Source organism: Notamacropus eugenii, chromosome 1 (genome assembly GCF_028372415.1).
Source record: "Notamacropus eugenii isolate mMacEug1 chromosome 1, mMacEug1.pri_v2, whole genome shotgun sequence".
Lineage (NCBI taxonomy): Eukaryota > Metazoa > Chordata > Mammalia > Diprotodontia > Macropodidae > Notamacropus > Notamacropus eugenii.
The window spans coordinates 612,427,594-612,441,124 of NC_092872.1; the positions used below are offsets into that span (position 1 = coordinate 612,427,594).

The 13,531-nt window shown below is 47.9% G+C and overlaps 1 protein-coding gene across 5 annotated transcripts in view; it reads right to left on the bottom strand.

Moving 5' to 3' along the window:
- Positions 1-3,714: 3,714 nt before the first annotated feature.
- The window catches only part of BMP1 (bone morphogenetic protein 1), a 54,032-nt gene continuing 44,215 nt past the window's right edge, over positions 3,715-13,531 (bottom strand). The window contains exons 16-21 of one of the 5 annotated variants that reach the window (XR_011972626.1): positions 12,382-12,507; positions 10,708-10,835; positions 10,078-10,291; positions 8,652-8,902; positions 5,763-5,880; positions 3,715-4,553 (exon numbers count right to left, since the gene is read on the bottom strand). Coding sequence is in view for 2 of the 5 variants with exons in the window: in XM_072634900.1 (XP_072491001.1) it covers positions 4,419-4,553; positions 8,652-8,902; positions 10,078-10,291; positions 10,708-10,835; positions 12,382-12,507 (854 nt within the window). In the remaining 3 variants the exon portion in view is untranslated. Of the gene's footprint in view, positions 4,554-5,762; positions 5,881-6,527; positions 7,026-8,651; positions 8,903-10,077; positions 10,292-10,707; positions 10,836-12,381; positions 13,262-13,531 lie in introns of those variants that run through there. The other 4 variants (XR_011972628.1, XR_011972627.1, XM_072634900.1 and 1 more) reach the window with 4 other exon arrangements.

Below are 13,531 nucleotides of genomic sequence, written 5' to 3' on the forward strand. Positions count from 1 at the left end.
CAAGCACGTCATCCACCTTAACTTTGAATTTTTATGTTCAGCCATTAGTAATTCATTGCTTTAGGTTAAACATTGCCTACTCCTTAGATTGTATTTTAAGATCCACATACACCTAGATGGAATAATGACTTTGTGGGGACTAGTTTATCAGATTGGAGTGGGGTCCAGTGTTCCATAGAGACCCTGGGATAGCTGTAATAGCAGTGGATAATAAAAGAGAAAAGGACAAAAAAAAAGAGAAAAATCAACAATTGAACAAAATCCACTTCACTGGCCTGGGGACCACTCAATTGCCACATGCCTCCTACCATTACCCCCCAAAAAGGCTCCTCAATAACTTTGGAAGGGAATCTGGAAGATGTCTCTGGTACTGTCTAGACCAGGGGTGGGGAACCTATGGGTGGGGAACCATAGGTAAGGACCATTCTTAACAGCCCTTGATTTTAAACATCCTATTGTCACTTCTCTGGACGTTATATGACCCAGTCTGATCCTAGAATTATGCAGGAATTGCTTTCCCCTTAGAATTCTGTCAGAGCTAGCAATGGCATCCATTTCAACCTCCTTTTATAGATGAGGATATCAAGACTCAGAGAAGTTACGTGACTCACCTAAAGTCATACAGGTATTACGGAACTAATCCAGGACAAGAGATTTCCTGCCTTCCAGTATGGTGTTCATTCTGCCACATCATGATGCCTGGTGCTTGACTGGGTGAATCCTGTACAATGTGGAAGACATGCCTGGGTCTCAGGGGTAATGAGGGTATTTAGTTGTGGAGATGGTTAGGTTAGGAACAAGGTCTGAGGGAGATCAATTTGTTCACCTGACCATATGCCCTAGGTATTCAGGGGTTCAAAACACCATGCTAAGCCCCAGGGAAAGAGAGGTGGGGGTAGAAAGTAGGAATGTGGAGATCTTAGGGTGGCATTTTGGGGATTAAATGAGCTGTAGGGATGGTGCCTGGAGGTTATTGGCTCCTATAAGAGCACAGGACAGGGAGTACTACCACTCCAGAATTGGAGGAGTTGGTGCGGTGGGGTAAGAATCGAGGATGGAGGCATATTCCTGGAGAACTTAGTAATTTATTAAATTCTGAAATACGTCTCCAGGGACAGCAACCAGCTCCTGAACAGTTCCCACCATCCATAGGAAACGGTTTCTTCCTCCTCATCCTCTTCCTCTTCCTCCTCCTCTTCCTCTTCCCCTTCCATCCACTCCTCATCTTCTGCTGGTTTCTTTTCTTCTGTCTCCTGGAAGTCTTTGTCACTGGCCTCTGTTTCCTTGTTGTATTTGGTTGCTGTCAGCTGGGTCATCCTGTTTTGGGTTCCAGGCAACAGGGTATTGCTTTCATCCTGCTCCTGGGAAAACTCCAAGCACTCTATAGGTAATGGTAATGTCGAATCCTCTCTAATCATGATGGAGGGAACCTGGACAGCTGAGTGTACTTTCCTGGTCTTGGACTTTCGCTGCCTCTGGGCTTGTATATTCTGGAGGGGGACCCTACCACCCTTGATTTTTTTGGACACATTCTTGCACCACCGCTTCCAAGCCATTGGATTACGAGTATGATTTCTGACATACCTCCTTCTGGAGCGAGGTGATTTCCCTCTGGGTGGCATATTGGTAATTGACCATTTCTTGAATTTGGGTTTGGTACTGGATTTGGTATAACTTGGGGACTTGAGGACCTTGTCATGTTTGGCCTCACAAGTAGAGGTGGAGTGTTTGTCTTTGCACATAATGGCAATATTGGACTTTTTCCTGGCCTGACCATGTTTAGAGAGCTTGATCCTGGATTGAGTTTGTCTGTATCTCTTCAAACCAGCCCTGCTCCTGGTCATGGCCTGACGGTATCTTTGGGAGGAACGCACCTTGCCGGGCACTGAATAGGCTGACTTCAGGGATGTGACTTGTACAATGTCCTTGTGATCCTTCACGGTCTTGCTCTTGGAAGCTTTGGATTGACAGGGAGGGTGCTGGTGACCATAGACTACAAACTCTGCCATGGAATAAGTGACCCCAATCCGTCTGGCAAACTGTCTGGCTGAAAGTCCCAGTTTGCTCCATTTGCTGGGGAGCCCTTCCATTCTGCTCCTGGCCCCCCAGCCTGCCCCATGGCGACCTTCATCCCAGCCTTGGGGAGGGTAGGAAGAGGGGTGGAGGTTGCCGTGGCATCACTGGCTCTGGTGAGGTCACAAACACTTTCCCCATGACTGTAATAAGTGTACTTGTTGGGTAATGCCTCCAATGATTTCCAAGCTCAACTAAGAGACAGAGGTCTCTCCCACAGAGGACAGAACATGTCAAGTTCTTACTGTGGGGAAAGGGATCTGTGGAGGCTGGGGGTGGGAATGGTGGCGGAGAGAATAGTATACCTTCCTTCACAGCAGCCTGGGAACAATTCCCAGGATACCAGGGCCTTACGGGTTGTCAGAGCTGCTCCTTCTCCCACCTTTCCCTTGAGAAAGTACAAAGTCATGCTGGAACATCCCCTAGGACTATGCCCACCCTGCCAAGCCTCAGTTCCTTCATCTGAAATGGGAAAAGGTAGGATAATAAAAAGCTTGATAAACCAGCTATCAGCTCAGGATTAAGCTATCCAACTAGGAGCTGGAGAGTTAGGTAGAGTTAGCTATCCCATTTCCTCTCCAGAGTGCGCCACCTGGGGCCATGGTACTGTCCAACTGGAATGTGCCAAAAATGGGGTAAAGTGTGAGAGAATCAGTAGTCCCCTCTCCCAGCCATACACCTCCTTCCCTTGGGATTTAAGGAGAGGTGAGAAAGAGCACAACATTTGTAGGCACGTATGTGACTTTTTGATCTCTATCCCCTACGAATGTAGGGGATGAGGTCAATGCTGCAACACTCTCCTCCTTTCCCCATACCCCAAGGCATACACACACACTTAGATTCCCAGGAGTTTAGGGAAAGGGGCCTAGAGCTGGAATGTTTGTTCAGCAGCTAAAAGCTGTCTGACTTTGTCTCTCACAAGGAGACTGAGACTTGACAGTACCTCTAGAGACTCAGAGCCTGGGGGCTGATGGGAAAACACTGGAAAAAGAGGTTGCTGGGGTTTTTTGGGGGAAGGGGGGTTGTGTAACAATCCTAAAGTTAGTCTTTCCAGCTCAATTCAGGCTCCTTGCCTGGATTTGGTTTGATTCTCAAGATTAGAAAGGTAACACGCATTCCTCCCCCCACTTCTCTCTCTCTCTCTCACACACACACACACACACACACACACACACACACACACACACACACACACACTCAAGGATGGAAAAATCCAGATTGACAAGGAAACTTACTTCCCCCGTCCTTTACAACACCCCCTCAACTCTCAGAACACGATCTCCCTAGGGATATATTCTCATTCTTCTTGCCTGTGGCTCAACAGAGTGGGGGAGGAAGGGTGCCTGTGGATGCAGGTTCTGTGTGCCCTGGTGGGCATGTATTTTTGCATGCCAATGCATATTGTATGTGCTATGTCTGTGTGTTGTGACAACGGGTGTGTACTCTTTTGCCACCATGACTGAAATAACAGCCCCAGGGGACTGGAGAGCAAAGACAGAGTGCTGGCCAGAGAAACCAGGTGTCCTGGCTCCCTCCCATACAGCACCAGACGCACAGCAAGCCCACACATCTGGAATCGACGCAGCCCCCCCCAGGCATGCGTGTGCCGTGGAGGCCCATCTGGCAAGGTTAGTGAGTACATTGGTTGTAACACTTTCGGTTTATTGGCTGGGGTATTCCCAGATGGCTGACCTCACTGCCCCAGGGAAAAGAGAGGCCCCTACACTGCCCCATCTCCCCATTCCCCCATCCCTGCCCCCATTACCTCCCTCACCACTGCCCATTGGACAGGCACGCTCTGAAACCAGAGTTTAAGAATAACACCAAAATGAAGTGGGGGAAGGGCAAAGGAGGAGGATTGGGTTTGCTGGTGCATTACAATGAGGTTTTTGCCACTGACTATACAGAATATAATTTGGAGTGAGAGGGACAAGAAAGATGGGGGAAGTCTTCCTCTCCAAGCAAACCTCTCCCAGATCATGGTGGAGGGGAGGTTGTGGGGAGGGGGTGCCGCTTGGAAAACACTGGTGTCTTCAGATATCTCTATGAAACCTTCATCTCCTTGACCTTCACCCCTCTCAGTCACAGGGCAGGTATAAGAGACGAGAAGTGCAGCAGGGGTGGGAGGGGGGAAGCATTTAGAAAGAAGTCTGGTTCCCCTATTCCCAGAGACTCAACTGGTATTCAAGCTGGAGGCTGTGGCTCGAGAGGGGAAAGAGAATGACTTCCCTCTGTCCCCTTGTCCAACTGTGTAAGACAAACTATAGGGGAGGGGAGAAGTTGGTGTCCGAAGGGAGAAAGTCTTCCTCTTCCCTCTGGGGATGAAGGGAGAGGTCACTTCCTGCTCATTTCCTGCTGTGAAGGGTGTCCTGGAACTTGGTGCTGGTGTAGCGAAGATGGAAACCTTTTTTGTTGATGGTGTCATCAGAGTGGAATCTCACCAGGACTGAATCTCCAGCTGAGTACACCTCCTCTGGGGGCTATTGGGAAACAGGGGCCAAGGGTGAGCGCTGGGGATACTGTCTTTTCTCAGGTCTCCTCTAAAGGGATATCCTGTGTCCCTTTAGAGACCTCAGCACGTGCAGATGAAGAACCCTCCCTCTAACACAGTATAATCATAGGATCATAGATTTTGAGCTGAACCTTTAAGGTTACTGAGTTTGACCCTCTCATTTTACAGGTCCTAGAGAGGTCCTAGAGTCTAAGAGTACCTTGTTCAGGGGCATGCAGTAACTAAGGGTCTGGGGCAGGATTCAAACCCAGGTCTTCCTGACTCAAATCCAGCCCCTCATTTTATGGATAAGGAAAAATGAGGCACAGAGAGAAATCAAGCAACTTGCCCCATATCTCACAGCTAGCCACCGAAGGAGGTGAACACAGGGCTTTTGACAACTCCAGTGCTCTTTCCACTTTACTCCCTGCCTGGAGTCCCTAGCTCACTCCAAGCCTAACAGGAGGGCACGGGACAAGCAAAAAAACACTGGCTTCCTAGTCTATAGAGAGGCCTGAGTTATAGTCTGGTACTTTGCTGTGTGACTTTGAACAATTGTATCACTTCTCTCTAGTACTTGTTTTCCTCATCTGTAAACTAAAGGAGCAGGACTAATGTCAAAGAATGCTTCCAGCTTTAACATTCTGTGTGTATTATTTCTGGATTGCTTACTCTCTCTCTCTCTCTCTCTCTCACACACACACACACACACACACACACAAACATTTTCCCTAAATTCCTTGGCCCCTTCAATGCAGAAGACATTTGTGTAACAAGAATTTGAAGAAGACCAGCTGGGAACACAGGTTGACTTAGGAGGATGACCCTGGGCTCTCAAGTCAGGGTCTAGTTCAGCCAATCACGAGCTCTGTGAACTTCTTGGACAAGTATCCCTTCCTTTGGTTTCCTCACTGGTAAACAGGAGTAATAATTAATAACTGCCTTCCTTACCCCTCCAGACTGCTTGTAAAAAAGGAAATGAGATCATAGATTCAAAATGTTACGTTATTCCACAAAAAAAGGCATTCTTTTTCAAATTTGAGATTTCATTTTTATAGTGAATTACTAAAAAGAAACTCACCATCACCACTACCAATGTAGATCAGCAACGTTGTCTTAGAGAGATGCCTGGTGTCTGTGAGTGCCCTTTACTAGGGTTATATAGCTAGCACCCTAATTGTACTACAATGCTTCTCACCTTATAACTATGTGGTTGTTTTTTTTTAAAATGTTAATGTTTTTCATCCAGTTGTGCCTTAGAAAAGGTTGAACAGGACAGTGTTCTCTCTGGGATGATTTCGGTGATGGGGATGAAGCTAGAGAAAAACAGAATATGGAAGGAAAGTCTCCCCCAGACCTAAGAATTTGACCATTATACTACCTGATGATTTAGTCCATCACTCTGAAAGAGGAAGGGATATTCCCAGCTCTTTTCTCCTTTGATGATCTCATCAGCTCCCATGGCTTCAGTTATCATCTCTATGCAGATTTTTCTCAGATCTATATATCTAGCCATAGTCTCTCTTCTGAAGTTCCATCCCACATCTCCAAAATTTCCAAAATCAAAAATCTCAGACACAACATATCCAAAACAGAACTTCTCTCTCCCTATCAAAACCTCCCTTCTTTGGGATATCCTAGTTACTAGTTGTTTTTCTGTTTGGGGTAAAGCAAGGCTGTCCATCATCATCATTTCCCTGCTACTGCTGAGGGCACTATCGTCCTCCCAGGTTCACAACATAGGGGCATTCTTTTGGGTCCTCATCCGCACTCACCCAATATATCCAATCTACTGCTAAATACTGTGATTCCTTCCTTCACAACATCTCTTGATATATTTCCCTTCTCTCCACTCAAACAACCACTAATTTTGTTCAAGCCCTCATTACTTCCCATCTGGACCATTGCTTCTAATTGGCCTGTCCTGCCACTCCAATCATCCTCTACAAAACTGCCAAAGTGATTTTCCTAAAAGCAGTTCTGACCAGGTCTGGCCCTTACTCAATAAACTCTGGTGTTTCTCTATTACCTCCAGGATCAAATATACAGTCTTGTGTCTGGCATTTAACCTGCTCATTTCCTCCCTTTCTAGTCTCCTCATCCTTTGCTCTCTTCCAAGCCCAGGAAAGTAGGCCTTCTTGCCTGTTCCTTGCATGTGATACTCCCTCTTTTGTCTCCAGGTCTTTGCATTGGGTGTCTCCCATGCCAGGAATGCTCTCCCTTCTCCCCTCTGCCTCTTCACACCCCTCATTTCTTTCTAGACTCCACTCAGATGCCATCTCTCCATTTCCCTCAGTCCCTCCACCTTTCCCTACCAAGTCACCTACCTTCTGCTCTGTGTCTTCTATGCACATATTTGTTTTCATGCTGAATCCCGCATTAATATGGAAACTCCTTGAATGCAGGCGCTGCTTTTACAATTTTGTTTTGGCCTTTGTTTTCCCAGCACTTAGCAGAGTACCTGGCACACAGTTGGTGCTTAATAAACACTTATCGATTGATTGATGATGGTAATCTTTACTTCCTATAGTTAGGGTGGGATGCTATACATAAAACAGCCTTGATGTTGGCCAGGCTGCTGCTCAGTGGACATCCAGGTTTCCCTTTCCTCCCATTGAGGGACCTGTGACCCCACAGAACACCAGATATTCCACTTCAATCCCAGATTGTCCATGTCCAGGTTGTACATCTGAATGGTGGCACATGCTGAGGACTTTTCTCACCAAGTCAAGACTGAGTACTGACTGTGTACAAGGCTTGGAGAGTGGGGGAAAAAATGAAGGCTTCTGGCAAATGATCAGACTGCTGGATCTGGAAGACCCTGAAACTGTCTACCTTCATTTCCCTCATTCCACATCTTTTACTGTCCAAGGTGGGGAGGGAAATGGGAAAGCAGAAGGCTACTTGGGGCAGATGACTTCTATGGAAAAGAATTAGAACTCAAATTTCTTAGTCTTCTTGGCCAGGGCTGGGGTACGGTGGAGGGCATAGATGGGGATAAGTTAGGGGACATAGGGAGATGGGAAGTAATGCTTAGGGGTCAGGGGATACCAGAGGTCTGAGAGGGGTGGGATAGGAATGAATTGGGTAAAAGAATTCCTCCCAACTCCACCCACCCCCACCTTCCTCTCCCTGCTCCCCTTTCCCCAACCCCTTGCCATTTACACAAAGGCTGAATAAATCTCTGCTTCCATAAAGGTCTAACCAAAGCTAGTAAGCTAGAAGCTGTCACAGGGTAATTGGTATTTAACTTGTCCCAAGACATTCAGGCTGCCCCCCCAAAGTGGTCCTGAATAGCAGGAGAGCAGGGAGGTGAAGAGAGGTTTGGCGGGGAGTGTGTGTGTGTGTGTGTGTATGTATGTATGTAAGGGGGTGGTACCTTAGGAGAAAAGTGTTGAAATAATTTCACTGGAGGAAAGAAGGATGAGAGATTATATAGAAAAGAATTTTTTTTAAAGGGGAGAAGAAAAAAGAAAACATCAAACTTATGTTGGACTGTTAGGTTTTGATCTTCTCTCTGGGACATATCTTTTTAGGGGTCTCCTATGAGTGGGGGTGGGGAGACTCCTAAAGTGCTGTGGAAGTAGCTTGGAGCTATGAACTCCACACAAGGTGAGGAGTTTTTGTATATGGGCAAAAGGGACATGGAATATGGGGTGAGTTGTTACTAGATTCCATGCCCTCCCCACCTGATGAATTGATACAGGCATCTTGCTCCTGGCTGCAAGGTCCCCTAAGCCTACTTGGCAGCAGATACGTGGGACTGACTCCTTAGGGCAAACAGAACTCCTTCCCTTAAGGCCAGATGATTTTAGATCTTCTCAGGGTAGGCCCAATGCAAACAAGGACTTCAACCTGGAGTAGATGCGAACCTCATGCTTTGGTCCCAAATTGACCTATTTCTTTAGGATCTTCAGAGATATTCAGGTAGCCAAGTCAAATACCTCACCAAATAACTAAATCATCAGCAGATTCTCAACCCAGTTAGGGCCTTCCCTTTCCAGACCCATGAATCCCATTTCAAGGGACCAGAGACAAACACCCAGTACTGTCTATCTGGTGGAGTAGGTGATGGAGAAGAACTCACCCCAGAGCCACAGTAGCGCCCAAGCCTGGGGGCTGCACTGTCATAGCCATCAAAGAGCTCCATGTAGTCATAGCCACAGTCAGCCTCTTCTTCCACCTCGAAGGTCTGGAATACCAGCTCCACGCCGTAGCCCTCCTCTGCCACGATGACCCACTCACAGTCTGATCCCCCAGGGTAGTTGTTGTCCCCAAACTGGGCATGGGAGTAGAGGTCCTTGGTCTTCACTTCTGCCCGCACGTGGCCCCCACACTCTGTACCCGGGAGGAGGAGACATGCCCATGGTGTGGTGGGAAAGGTAAGCAGGAAATTGAGTGAAGTAGCTACTGATAACACCTCCGTTTTCCTCCTCCTTCCTCCCTCCCTCCTCTTCCTCTCTCTCTCTCTCTCTCTCTCTCTCTCTCTCTCTCTCTCTCTCTCGTTTCTCTCTCTCCGCTGTCTGTCTCTGTCTTTCCTTTCTCTTCTCTCTTGGTCTCTGTCTCTCTCTCTCTTCCTCCTCTTTTCTCTCTGTCTCTGTCACACACACACACACACATACACACACACACACACACACACACTCTTTATGGCTTGTTGCAGGTTTCCCCTTGTGCACACCCAGGAACCCAGAAACTGCTGATGTGGAGGGGGTGAAGGGGTGAGAACAGGGACATAGCAAAGCCACAGGAAGGGAGACGAGAGTGGCCAAAACTGCAAAGGGAAGAGGGGGAAAGCTGGGTGTGTGCGAATCAATCAACAAACATTAAGCAGCCAGTTTAGGCCTCTGTAAAAGGCCAACTTTGAACAACCAGTAAATACAGCGTACCTGTACTCAGATCTCTCAGCAGACGTCATGCTCAGCCCTGTCCCCACCAGACTGATAGGCCTCAATGCCCTTCTGGCCCCCTTCGCTGGGAGAATGCTATCCTCCAAGAAGCCTTACTTGACATCCTAGCCCACAAAGATCATCCACTTCCCTTCCAAATTCTCAGAAGGCTAACTATTTCTAACCTCACTATTTAGATTGAATTGACTCCAGCAAGGCTCATGGAAATTCCTCACCTTTTTATGTACAAGGGCCTACTGTGCTTTCTCCCCAAATCATATGATCCTTCAAGGCCTTGACCAATAGCACCTGACTTCCTCCCAGGATCATTCCAACCTAGTGATCCCTTCCTTGTCAGAAACGCTAGAGAAATGTACTGAATCTAGCACTAATTTGGTACTTGGTACATTAGTTGCTTTTTTATGTGTGGAGATACATCATGGCCCCCTAATTAGATTGTGAGTCACTTCAAGTCAGAGCCTGTGTCTTATATTTTTTGCATCTCTCATAATATTTACGGTGCCCTATAGGCAGTGATTAAATGAAAAAACAAATGGATGGAATAAATGAATGAGGATGCTGAGCCCAAAACCCACCCTTTCCAAACCCAGTTCTAGGTCTCACCTGTGGAATGAGAAGCCTGAAAACCCTTTCTCTGGACAGAGTTGTCAGAGTAGAAGCGCAGGAACATGCGATTTCCAGTGGCCAGGACAGGTTCAGGCTTCTTGCTCCCGCAGAAGCGGCCCAGGACAGGGGCTTTGGCATCACGCCCATCATACACCTCCAGGTGGTCATAGGTACATTCTGGCTGTGACTCAATGTCTAACTCTGAGAAGGTCTGGAGAGGGGGAAAGGAGGAAGAGGATATAAACTCAAGGAGTTAGGGACAGGAGGAGCATAGGCCTCCAAAATAAAGCCATCCTGCAGGAGACACCCATACACTGATGTAGTGGAATGGTGTACTAGAGGGGGAGGTCAGAAAGAGTGACAGAAACAGTGAAAGCCACAGGACTTGGGGCAGAGGAGATAGAAAGTTCACATTCTCAGGGGTGAAAGTGCTCATGCCCTATATTTGGGTCAGGTTCAGCTGTACACCTAGGGCTGGGCAGTGTCACTCTCTATGGCTATACCCACTTGACTCAGTAGCCCAGGTGCCAGTCCACCCTGTGACTTATTCCAGAAGGTGGAGCAATGGGGGATCTTGGCCAAAGGAGGTCAGAAGAAGGAGAACACATGTACATGGTGGCATCTTACCAGTTTGACACGGTGCCCAGCAGTGCTAGAGATAGACCAGGTACACTCTTTTTTGCTCGGGTATTTATCAGGCCAGTTGGGGCTGGTGATGGTGCCACTGGTGGATGTTACCTTGTGGTCACAACCAGCTGTGGAGAAGTGGGGGAAGGGATCAGCATGGACAGAAACTCCATTTTCCCTGGGCAAGAACTCCTTTATTTCTGTCTGAAAATAGGGTTTTGTGGGCTCTATTCCCTGTCATCCATCTATCCAGGGGAAAATCTAGCTGTTTGATCCTCCTTGCCATTAGCCAGGCATATAACCATGGGGTGGTAGTTACCTGAACTACAGGTTGAGCAAACAAGAGGACCTGAGTATATTCTGAAGGGTGTGTGTGGCAAATTCAAACCTACAAAAGAATGACAAATGCCATACCCAGTGGGACAGGTCTCCCCAAGAAACAAAAGGCGCTACTAGACCAGAGAGAGAAAAAAGGACAGGTGGATGGGAGTTCAAAATCCTGCCTCATTCACTTACGATCTGTGAGCCTGGACAAGTCACTTCATCTCTGTCCAACTCAATCTTTCACATGTAAAATGGGGATTAATAACAGTCTCTACGTCATAGGGTTGTTGCGAGGATTAAATGAGGTAATATGTGTAAAATGCTTTACAAACCCTAAAACACTGTATAAATGCTGGCTGTCATTACCATCAACTTCTCCAATGACAAATGGCAGTTTGATGACCTCACGAGTAAGGACAAAGGTGAGGCTCACTGCCATGCCAGGATGAGGTATCACACTTCTAGGACTTAGATACTGTCATTGTAGGGCTGCTTTGCATGTGTTTACACATGTTAGCCCACACATGTTAGTTTACACTGGTTTACATGTTAGTTTACATGGGTTTACATGTTAGCTTACACAGGTTTACATGTTGGTTTACACTGGTTTACATGTTGTTTACATGTTAGTTTACACTGGTTTACTTGTAGTTTACACTGGTTTACATGTTAGTTTACACATGTTTACACATATTAGTCATATACCCAGATGGATTTTAGGATTCTCAAGGACAGGAATCACATTTTAATAAATTCTTGTTGATGCTTAATTGATTTTCAATTAATCTATCAATTGATAGAAAGTAAATGGGTATTTCCAAAGTGCATAAGAAAATGACTGGTCTTTGTAAGTAGTTTGCTGATGCTATTAACTGGTTTAGCAAAGCTTCTCTTCCCACATAACACAGGTACACGGAAGGTAAACTTTGACTCAGACCATGTTGGACTGCTAAGGTTCCAGCTATAAAATAGAATTAGTCAAGTCCAAACGAATGAAGCTTTCCTATTTATTGTCCCAGGAAGCAAGGGGAAGGAACAAGCATTAAGTGCCTACTGTGTTCCAGGCACTTTGCCAAATGCTTTACAAATATTATTCTGACCCTCACAACAAGCCTGAGAGTTAGGTCCTCTTCATTTTGCAGATGGTAAAACTGAGGCAGACAGAGGTGAAGCAACTTGCCCAGGGTTGCACATCTAGTAAGTCCCTGAAGCTGGCTCTGAACTCTGGTAGGCTGCAGGTACTCCAGGCTCTAGGCTCAGTACCCCCAGCCAGAACCAACTCCAGCCCTGCCTGTTCCCCGGGGGACCAGGACCGGCTGGTGCCTCAGCATCTCCCGGGCTGGGCCTCACCTTCCTTGCAGTCATGCTTGTTGTCATGTAGGACAAAGCCACTGCGGCACTGGCACTCGTAGCTGCCGAAGGTGTTGACACAGTCCTGCTGACAGCCGCCATTGTCCTTGGAACACTCGTCCTTGTCTGTGCAGGAGAGAGAGCAAACACAACACAAAGCCCTCTCTGTGGGCTGGGGGCAGGCATGGCAGGGCCAGGGCAGGGCAAGCAGAGGGCCAGAGTCCTGCCTGGGGGAGGAGAGGCTGGGTTTTCCTCTCCCTGAGGGCCAGGGCAAGATGAGGCTATGGGATCCAGAGGTCAGAGCATGAAGCAGTAACCAGATGTGGGAGGCCTAGCTGTGCAGCCTGGGAATGATCCACGATGTGGGCAGAAGAGGTAGGAGGCAGAAAGTGGGATGGGGGGGAGGAGGGAAATGCAAATGGCCGACGTGGGGACCCCCTACCATTACCTGCTTACTGGACAGACGGACAAGTGGAAAAACAGACACATGGACAAGCAGACTGCAAGAGAAAGGAGCAGGACACAGGGGTCCCTCTTTTACTTCACAACAGGAAATGTCACAGACACCATCAAAATGGGAGGGGTTGGGGTGGGGAAGCCCCCGGGGAGGGGGCAGGGAAGGGGAGAAGAGGAGAGCACCAGTTCTGTCCGGCCAGGGCAGGGGGACAAGGAGACACAGGCCGGAATGGAGGGAACAATGGAGGGGAGGTGTGGTTTGGTGGGACGCATGGCCCCCCCTTTCGTCCGAGGTGGAGTTCCTGAGTAACAAACAGGCTGGAGAGGCCACACTGGCCTCACTGAGGGGTCCGGTTTCTTTTCTGCATTCGGTTTTTGAGCGGCTGGGGGCGTCCCCGAGGTGGCTGCAGTGATGGTCTTTTTTCTGAAATGAGAAAGAGAAGGAGAAAAGGGGACCGAGGGGGCAGGGAGGGAGAGATCGGGGGTCAGGAAAGAAGAGCAGGTGAAAACCACATCCAGGATCTCAGAAGCACATTAAACAGGGCCAAGGACAGGGGGGGGGTCACAAAGAGGGAATGGCCAGTGTCAGGGGCATGCAGGACAGCCATATCCAGGAGCAGCCAGGTCACAGAAGGGAAGCAAGGAGGGCAGCAACCATGGCAGAGGAGGAGAGCTCCTGGCAGGGAGGGCAGGG